Source organism: Rhinopithecus bieti, unplaced genomic scaffold (assembly GCF_001698545.2).
Source record: "Rhinopithecus bieti isolate Rb0 unplaced genomic scaffold, ASM169854v2 scaffold_10589, whole genome shotgun sequence".
NCBI classification, from domain to species: domain Eukaryota; kingdom Metazoa; phylum Chordata; class Mammalia; order Primates; family Cercopithecidae; genus Rhinopithecus; species Rhinopithecus bieti.
This window is the reverse complement of record NW_016807065.1, coordinates 3,307,693-3,317,786: the sequence shown is the minus strand read 5'-3', so window position 1 is coordinate 3,317,786 and position 10,094 is coordinate 3,307,693. Positions and strand designations below refer to the sequence as shown.

Sequence of the window (10,094 nt, the reverse complement as noted above, 5' to 3'; positions counted from 1 at the left end):
TGGTGGTGCGTGCCTGTAGTCCCAGCTACTTGGGAAGCTGAGGCGGGAGGATCGCTTGAGCCTGGGGGTTCAATACTGCAGTCCTTGAACACCCAGTCTGGAGTGCAGTGGTGCAATCATGGCTGACTTCTGCCTCGAACCCCCAGGCTCAAGTGATCCTCCCGCCTCAGCTTCCCCAGTAGCTGGGACTACAGGCACGCACCACCAAACTCAACTAATTTTCTTGATTTTTTAGCATGGTAGAGATAGGGTCTTGCTATGTTGCCTAGGCTAGTCTCAAACTTCTGGGCTCAAACAATCCTCTCACCTCAGCCTCCCAAATTGTTGGGATTACAGGCATGAGCCACTGTGTCCAGCTGGCTCCTGAAATATTTATAGGGACTTTTAAGATATCTTTTTCCCCATTCACGTCTTTGCTTTCTGAGAACTCAATCAACCAATTTGGTAATTAAAGAGTAAACATTACTGTTTTGCTCTCATTGTGTGTCTGGTGCTAAAACATCTCCAGTTCTCCTAAACGAGATGAAATCTTTCTCAGAATGGGTTGGGGGTGGTCACATCCATATACGTGGAAAAGAGAAAATTCCATTAAAACATTTTCAAAAAGGTTATCTTTGATAAAACAGCCATCATTATTATTGATCCCAGAAAGCCCTTGGAGGGTGGGGAAGAGGCTGTATTAATCTTTGTACCTCTGGAACTCAGCCAGGATCTGGAAGCATGTAGGCAAGTAACGTGGGTACATAAAAAAAGGAATAGACTAGGCATGGTGGCTCATGCCTGTAAACCCAGCACTGTGGGAGGCCTAAGCCTTGGATTGCTTGAATCTATTGTGTCATTCTTATGCCTTTGCATCCTCATAGTTTAGCTCCCATTTATGAGTGAGAACATACAAGGTTTGGTTTTCCATTCCTGAGTTATTTCACTTAGAATAATGGTCTTCAGTCTCATCCAGGTTGTTGCAAATGCCATTAATTCATTCTTTTTTATGGCTGAGTAGTGTTCCGTCATATATATATATATACTGTGATATATATACTGTGATATATATATATATATCACAGTTTCCTTTCTTTCTTTTTTTTTTTTTTTTTTGTTGAGATGGAGTCTTGCTTCATCACCCAGGCTGAAGTGCAATGCCACGATTTCAGCTCACTGAAACCTCCACCTCCTGGGTTCAAGTGATTCTCCTGCCTTGGCCTCCCAAGTAGCTGGGATTACAGGCATGTGCCTCCACACCTGGCTAATTTTTGCATTTTTAGTAGAGATGGGGTTTCACCATCTTGGCCAGGCTGGTATCAAAGTCCTGACCTCAAGAGATCCACCCGCCTCGGCCTCCCAAAGTGCTGGGATTACAGGTGTGAGCCACCGCGCCCAGCCTACTGTTTCTTTATCCACTTGTTGATTGATGAGCATTTGGGTTGGTTCCACATTTTTGCAATTTCTCAATGTCCTCTTCTTTTTCCTCCCTTTCTTCCCCTCTTCCTCCCCTCCTCCTCTCCTTCCTTTCTCTCCTCCTTTTCCTCCTCTTCCTCTTTGTCTTTGGGGGTCTTTAAAAATTAAATTATCCTTTGGAAGTTAGTAATGAAGACTGAATTTAAACAGAGGCAGGATTCTAACAAACCCACTTTTTTGACGATAATAAACCCAATGCTTTATTTAATCTGTATAGTAACATAGAACACATCTAAAGTATGGTAAACAACACTACAGAAAAAAAATGGGCTGGTTTAAAAACCTTTCTTTACCCTGTTTTGTATGTTTGTTTCTTTTTCCTCCCATGCTTGCATTTGATAAAAGAGCTATTATTTTCCTGCATTATGATAAACTTTAAATTTATTCTGATATGGTTTGGCTGTGTCCCCACCTAAACCTCATCTTGAATTGTAGCTCCCAGAATCCCCATGTGTCAGGGAAGGGACCCAGTGGGAGCTAACTGAATCGTGGGGGCAGGTTTTCCCATGCTCTTCTTGTGATAGCATCTCGTGAATAAGTCTCATGAGATCTGATGGTTTGATAAAGGGTAGTTCCCCTGCACATGCTTTTGCCTGCCGCCGTGTAAGACATGCCTTTGCTCTTCCTTCACCTTCCACTATGATTGTGTGGTCTCTCCCACCAAGCTGAACTGTCAATCAGTTAAACCCCTTTCCTTTATAAATTACCCAGTCTTGGGTAGGTCTTTATTAGCAGCATAAGAACAGATGAATACAATCCCAACTTACTTTTTTCTGAAAATTATTTATGTTCTATTTTTTTAAGACATGAGCTGTGCTTTGTAGATTTTTTTTTTTTTTTCTTTTTGAGATGGAGTCTCACTCTTGTTCCCCCGGCGGGAGTGCAGTGGCACAATCTTGGCTCACTGCAACCTCCACCTCCTGGGTTCAAGCGATTCCCTTGCCTCAGCCTCCTGAGTAGCTGGGATTACAGGCACCCGCCACCACGCCCAGCTAATTTTGTATTTTAGTAGAGATGGGCTTTCACCATGTTGGTCAGGCTGGTCTTGAACTCCTGACCTTAGGTGATCTGCCTGCCTCAGCCTTCCAAAGTGCTGGGATTACAGGCATGAGCCACTGTGCCTGGTCCCTTTGTAGGATTTTTTAAAAAGGGCTTTATTGAGATGGTTGGGAAAAATTTTTCAAGGAAGTGATGTTCCAGTGGACTTAAAGGATGGATGAATTGATGTTACCCAGGCAAAAGGGCAGGGTGGGATACGGCATGACTGGTGGCCAGAACAGTGGGTGCAAAGGTCCTGAGGTTGGAAAGAAGTTGGAGGACCGAGCGAAGGTGAGTGTGACTGATGGCACAGGGCAGGAGATGAGATGGGGAGCTGAACAGGTACCTAGTCCCACAAGACTGGGTTGTTATTCTGGACTTGGGTGGGTTTCAGTTGTGAGGCAGAGGACTAGAGGAAGAGGATGATGGAAAACTCACAGCATTAAGAGACCACAAGTGATAAAATATCGGAAGTCTGCAAAGAGAAATGTTGCCTCTGCAGATGAAAGAGGAAGCTGGAAATGAGAAGAGAGATACCATCTGAGGCCTCATGCAGGGAAGGGAAATAAACCAGGCACATTATAGGAGCAACTGAGATCTCAGTTTTTCCATACTACCAATTGATGTTGACATTATCGTTGGTTCCTCTCTTTTCACTCCTCACAACCAATCCATTGGCAAATTTTGTTAGTGTTGCTTTAAAAAAAAATCTGAATTGCATTCCCTCCATTGCTCCCCTCTGCGTTGTATCCACTGACATTGTTCACCTGGACAAGTGCAGTCACACTGTCCTTGGTCAGTTTGTTTCTGATCTTCTATAGTTCGTCTTCCGACCAGTGGCCAGAAGGCTCATGTTAAAACTTTATGCTGTGTCCCTACTCTGCTCTAAATCCTCCCATGACTCCCATCTTTCTTTGATACAAAGCCCAAGTCTACTATTCATAATAGCCAAGAACCCACAGACCCTACTTTGAGTAGCAAGGGTCTAGGGTCTTCGAGGTACATTATTAAATATGATTGGTGGCTGTATCAAGTTTCCTAGGGCTGCTTAAAATGACAGAAATTTATTCTCTTCAAGTTCTAGAGGCCAGAAGTGTGAAATATAGGTATTGGCAGGGCCAGTCTTTCTCCAAAGGCTATAGGGCAGAATCTGTTCCATGCCTTTTTTTAAGGCTTTTGTTATTACTGGCAATCCTTGATGTTCCTTGGCTTCTAGACATATCACTCTGATCCCGGTTTCCACTGTTGCATGGCACTGTCCCTGTGCATGTCTGTGTGTCTCTTCTCTTCTTATAAAGACACCTGTGGCCCACCCTACTCCAGCACTACTTCATCTTAACTTATATCTTAATTACGTCTACAAAGACGCAGTTTCTAAATAAGATGAAATTCACAGGTACCAGGGTTTAGGACTTTAACGTATCTTCTGGGAGGAACACAGTCCAACCCATAACAGCCACCTCCACCCTTGTATGCTGGGCTCCCTTGCAGCCTCACTCTAATGCTCTAATCTTGTCTAAACTTTTCTTTATACACCGCCTAGATAATAACTGTAGAGACAGTACCATGTGCCCATCTCATGCCACCTGCACCAGCACTGAGGACAGTTACTATTGTGCTTGCAAACAAGGATTCCGGTCCAGCAATGGACAAAATCACTTCAAGGGTCCAGGAGTGGAATGCAAAGGTGAGTTCACATCCCCTCAAACCCTCCAGCATTTGGTAGGAAAATCAAGTAAAAGCTGGCTGGGTATTGAATGTAGGCACTCCCCCACCCCCCTTTTTAAAATCTGGTTTAATAATCTATACCTTTTAAGTGGAGCATTAGGCCATTTCTGTTCAAGGTTAATATTGATATGTGACGGTTTTGTTCCTGTCACAGCGTTACTAGCTAGTGTTGCTAACAAATTTGACTTACTTATTTCCTTCCTTCCTTCCTTCCTCCCTCCCTCCCTCCCTCCCTTCTTTCCTTCCTTCCTTCCTTCCTTCCTTCCTTCCTTCCTTCCTTCCTTCCTTCCTTCCTTCCTTCCTTCCTTCCTTCCTTCCTTTCTTCTTCCCCACCCTTCCTCTCTCTGATCGTGTAAATAAATTCCTGGTCACTGTAAAATTTCATGGATGGTTGAGTTTCCTCACAACATGGTGGCTGGATTCCAAGGATAAGCATCCCAAGAGAACAGGTGGAAGGACATGATATTTTTATGACCTAGTGTCACTTCCACCATAGTCACAAGCATGCTCAGATTCAAGATGGGGACATACATTCCATTGCTTGATGGAAAAAGTTCCAAAGTCACATTGAATGAAGTGCATATGGAATGGGAGATATCGTTTTAACAATTTTTTTTTTTTCAAAAAAAGTCCTTTTCCATGTAGTATTAGCAAATTTGTAACTCTAACTCTCTGTCTAGATGTTGATGAATGTTCTGAAAGCCAGCCCTGTGGTCCTAATTCAGTCTGCAAAAACCTGTCGGGGAGGTACGAGTGCAGCTGTTTACATGGTTTCTCTTCTCCCACTGGAAATAACTGGAAACCAGGAAAGCCAGGCAATTTCTCCTGTACTGGTAATGCTCTCAGACTCCCAGGGATGGGTCTTGGGTGGATGTCTATCAGTGGGATGATTTCATGTGTTTCTAAACTTAGGCACCCAATTTCTTATCTGCTCACCCTCTTCCACCGCTTCTCAGATATCAATGAGTGTCTTACTGGCAGGGTGTGCCCTGAGCATTCTGACTGTGTCAACTCCATGGGAAGCTACAATTGCAACTGTCAAGTTGGATTCATCTCTAGAAACTCCATCTCTTTATTATTTGCCTACTTAATTAATTAAGGGTCATCTCACTGGAAGACCATGTGAGAAAGGGATTTTCTCATGTAGGGATGAGAAAATTGGGGCTCAGAGAGGTAAAAATATGTAGTTGCCTATATCTTTTTCTCTATCCCTTTACTTTGGGCCTGTGGGTGTCTTTACATGTTAGGTAGGTCTCTTGTAGGCAGCACATGGTTAGGTCTTTTTTATTTTTTAAAATTTTGTATCTAGTTTAACAATCTATATCTTTTAAGTGGAGCATCAGGCCATTTCTGTTCAAGGTTAATATTGATATTTGAGGGTTTTGTTCCCGTCACAGTGTTGCTAGCTAGTTGCTTTGTGATCTCAATTGTGTAATTGCTCTATAGGATCTGTGAACTATATGCAAATGTTAAGTGGAAATGCTGGGATTTGAACTCCCGTTGAGGACCTATTATAAGTCAGATAATGGCATCAGAATGTGATGGGGTGCATTGTCTCCAGATTGATATTTCCCCCAGGGGGCATTGGCAAGATCTGGAGATATTTTTGATAGTCACAACTGGTGATGGTGGGGAGAGGTGCTGTGTATGCTACAGGCATCTGATGGGAAGAGATCAGAGATGCTGCTAAACATCCTATAATGTACAGAAAGGCCCTCACAACCAAGAATAATCTGACCCTAACTGCCAATAGTGCTGAGGTGAAAAAACCCTATTTTGGGCTGGGTGTGGTGGCTCACATCTGTGATACCAGCACTTTGGGAGGCCAAGGTGGACGGATCACTTGAACTTGGAGTTCAAGACTAGCTTTGCAAACATGGTGAAACCTTGTCTTTACTAAAACTACAAAAAATTAGCCAGGCATGGTGGCAGGCACCTGTAATCCCAGCTACTTGGGAAGCTGAGGCAGGAGAATTGCTTGAATCTGGGAGGTGGAGGTTGCAGTGAGCTGAGATCATGTCATTACACTCCAGCCTGGGCAACAGAGCAAGACTCTGTTTCAAAAAACAACAACAACAACAAACACACAAAACCTATTCTGGGGAGATTCTACAGTCCAAACTTCAGAACTTTCCCCTAAAAGCTATTTGAATTAACACTTGAAAGTTATCTTTAATCAGCCGGGCATGGTGGCTCCTGCCTGTAATCTCAGCAGTTTGGGAGGCCGAGGTGGGCGGATCATGAGGTCAGGAGATCGAGACCATCCTGGCTAACACCGTGAAACTCCATCTCTATTAAAAATACAAAAAAATTAGCTGAGTGTGGTGGTGCGTGCATGTAATCCCAGCTACTCGGGAGGCTGAGGCAGGAGAATGGCATGAACCCGGGAGGCGGAGCTTGCAGTGAGCTGAGATTGTGCCACTGCACTCCAGCCTGGGCGATAGAGTGAGACTCCATCTCAAAAAGCAAAAGACAGTTATCTTTCATCTTTTCTCTCCCTCCACATTAAAGCAGTCATCACACCTTGGGGAATCTACCTGCTAAATACGTTTTGAGACTGGGTGTGGTGGCTCACACCTGTAATACCAGCACTTAGCGAGGCTGAGATGGGAGAATCGCTTAAGACCAAGAGTTTGAGACCAGCCTGGGCAACATAGTGAGACCCTGTTTCTCTAAAAAATTTAGAAAATTAGCCGGGTGTGGTGGCATGTGCCTGTAGTCCCAGCTACTCAAGAGGCTAAGGTGGGAGGATCACTTGAAACTGGGAGGTTGAGGCTGCAGTGCACTGTGCTTGCATCACTACATTCCAGCCTGGGTGACAGAGCAAGACCTTGTCTCAAAAATAAATATATAAATACATATGTGTTGAATTCCTTCACTCTTTTCCGTCCTTGGTTCAGGCTTGATCATCATCGCAGTAGCCTCCTCTCTAGTCTCACCTTGTTTGGTCTTATTCCGTCCAATCCATCCTCTACACTGCACACAGAATGTTCTCACCAAGAGACAAGGGCTCCATCTTCCTGTGTCTAGTGCATTGTTATTCTCCACATTCATTTACAGGGATAGTGACTCCATTGAGAAAGGCAAGGAGTGATCAAGCCCTCATTATATCCCCCGGCTTAGTTTAAGAGATGTTTGAAGTCATCTCTGCCTTTGCTACTCCATTTGTAGCAGTGAGCTATCACTGGGTAACAAATCATCCTAAAAATTAGTGTCTAAAAACAACCACCATATATTTAGCTCTTGATTCCATGAGTGGACATTTTAAGTGGTCTATTCTAGCCAGATCTTTTGGTCTCAACTGGTCTTGTTCTTGTGTCTGCAGTCAGCTGATCTTGGCTGGACTTTTGTCTTATTGTCTCTCCAAACTCAGGTGTGAGCCTCATCCCCATGGTTGGGAATGGATCACCCCACTCTGTCCATCTTCCAGCCCAGGTGAAAAGGGAGAAGAAGTGTAGAGTATGCTGTTTCTTTTCAAGGGCATGACCAGATGGTGCACACATCACTTCTATTCATTCTCCTTAGCCAGATTGTCACCATGTAGCCACACCTAGCTGCAAGAGAAGCGGGAATGCAGTCCTCAACTGGATTGTTATACTATTACAAGGAGGAGGGAACAGGTCTCACATGTCTGGGCCTCATCTAGGATGATTCATTTCTCTGCCATTTGGTCTTTTGTTCTTCATTAGGCTAGTCAGGGGCTTGCTCGTGTGGCAGAGGTCAGAGGCCCAAGAGAATGAACAGAAGCCAACAGGTCTCTTGAGGCCCATGTTTGAAATTAGCACCTCATTACTTCACTGTCTTCTATTGGCCAGTGCAAGTCATAGGGCCAGCTATATTTAAGGGGTAGAGAAACAGACTCCACCTCTTAGTGCAAGGTATGGTAAAGTCACATGGCTTGCAATCTACATCTTGGGGTGTATATACAGAGAGAAGTAAAGGACTATGGCTACTTTTGCAATCTCTGATAATTATGTTTTGAAACTATTTGCCACCCTTCTGCTTACATGCTAGTGGCTAGAATTTGTTCTCATGGCCATGCCTACTGCAAGAAGGGACTGTGTGCCTAGGAAGAAGAGGGGAACATGGATATCGGGGAGCATCAGCCCTGTCTGCTGAAAATCAACACTCAGAGTGAATCTCCTATTTGTTGTCTCTACTCCTTGCTTTGTCATTTACCTTGACCTGGGTTTTTTCTTCCACTTGTCAGATGAGGATGAATGTGCCAATCCAAGAACTTGCCCAGAGCATGCAACTTGTAGTAACACTGTTGGAAACTACTCTTGTTTCTGCAACCCAGGATTTGAATCCAGCAGTGGCCACTTGAGTTTCCAGGGTCTCAAAGTATCGTGTGAAGGTAGATGGGGACGTCTTCTGAGAAATCAGGTCCAAGGCTGTTTGCAAAGACAGCAGTGAGGGAATTGGGGTGGGTCTTGGTTGAGTTTGAGATTTTCATCTGCAAATCTGAAGCCAATAGTCATTCATTCACTCATTCATTCACTCATTCATTCATTCATTAAAGAAATACCTCTTGAGCACTTATAATATACGAGGCGCTATTCTAGGCACTGGGGATACAGCAGTAAATAACATCTCCAGATAACATCTCATTGGGGCTTAGGGCTTCCACATAGGAATTTGGAGGAGAGGCACCATTCAGTCCATAGCACCCATGAACAAACAGCCTGTAAGTGACAGCCAGGCTATGAACCCAGAATGTCCATGTTCTCAACCCCTCCACTCTGTGCCTCTTTTTTTGTTTGCTTTTTGGTTTTTTGTTTGTTTGTTTGTTTGTTTTGTTTTTTATGGAATCTTGCTCTGTTGCTCAGGCTGGAGTGCAGTGGTGCAATCTCGGCTTACTGCAACCTCCCCCTCCTGGGTTCAAGCAATTCTCCTGCCTCAGCTTCCCAAGTAGATGGAATTACAGGCATGTGGCACCACGCCCAGCTAATTTTTGTGTTTTTAGTAGAGACAAGGTTTCACCATGTTGGCCAGGCTGGTCTCAAAGTTTCACCATGTTGGCCAGGCTGGTCTCAAACTCCTGATCCCAGGTGATCTGCCTGCCTCAGTCTCTCAAAGTGTTGGGATTACAGGCGTGAGCCACTGCGCCCAGCCTGTTTTTTGTTTCTGAGACGGAGTCTCGCTCTGTCGCCCAGGCTGGAGTGCAGTGGCGTGATCTCAGCTCACTGCAACCTCTGCCTCCCAGGTTCAAGCAATTCTCCTGCCTCAGCCTCTTGAGTAGCTGGGATTACAGGTGTGTGCCACCGTGCCTGGCTAATTTTTGATTCGGGGCAGGCGAGCCCCAAAGTGGGGTTTACCTCACAAGGTTCTTGGCTTTGCCCAGGAAAGAACTCAAGGGCAAGCCAGAGGTAGAAAACAGCTTTATTGAAGAGGCAGGCAGTGTTACAGTTCTGTAAGTGTCACAGCTCCTGCAGAGCAGGGCTACCTCATAGGCAGAGAGCAGCAGCTCAGGGCAGTTTTGCAGTCATTCTTATACCTACTTTTAATCATATGCAGATTAACAGGTGGTTTCTGCAAAATTTTCTAGGGAAGGGGTAGTAACTTTTGGGTCATCGGGTCATTACCATAGAAAGGGGAAGTAACTCTCCAATGTTGCCATGTCAGTGGTAAACTGACCTGGTACACTGGCGAGCATGTCTTATGGAAAGCTGCTTCCACTCTGTCCTTGTTTTAGCTAGTCCTCAATTTCCTCCAGTGTCCGAGTCCCTCCTCTGGAGCTGAGTCCTGTTTCCTACCTCATTACTAGCTTAACGTAATAGAAATTTATCACTCTCATAATAATTCAATATGGATATACCTGGCCAGTGGGCAGCTTTTCTCCACGCGGTGATAAAGGAATTCAATCTCTCTCC

General features: G+C 44.6%; 1 protein-coding gene across 1 annotated transcript in view; it reads left to right on the top strand.

Annotated features, from left to right (window-relative positions):
- The window catches only part of ADGRE1 (adhesion G protein-coupled receptor E1), a 55,053-nt gene that overhangs the window by 3,648 nt on the left and 41,311 nt on the right, over window positions 1-10,094 (top strand). The window contains exons 2-4 of the mRNA XM_017880047.1: window positions 3,985-4,180; window positions 4,902-5,054; window positions 8,432-8,578. Coding sequence (XP_017735536.1) covers window positions 3,985-4,180; window positions 4,902-5,054; window positions 8,432-8,578 — 496 coding nt within the window. The remainder of the gene's footprint in view (window positions 1-3,984; window positions 4,181-4,901; window positions 5,055-8,431; window positions 8,579-10,094) is intronic.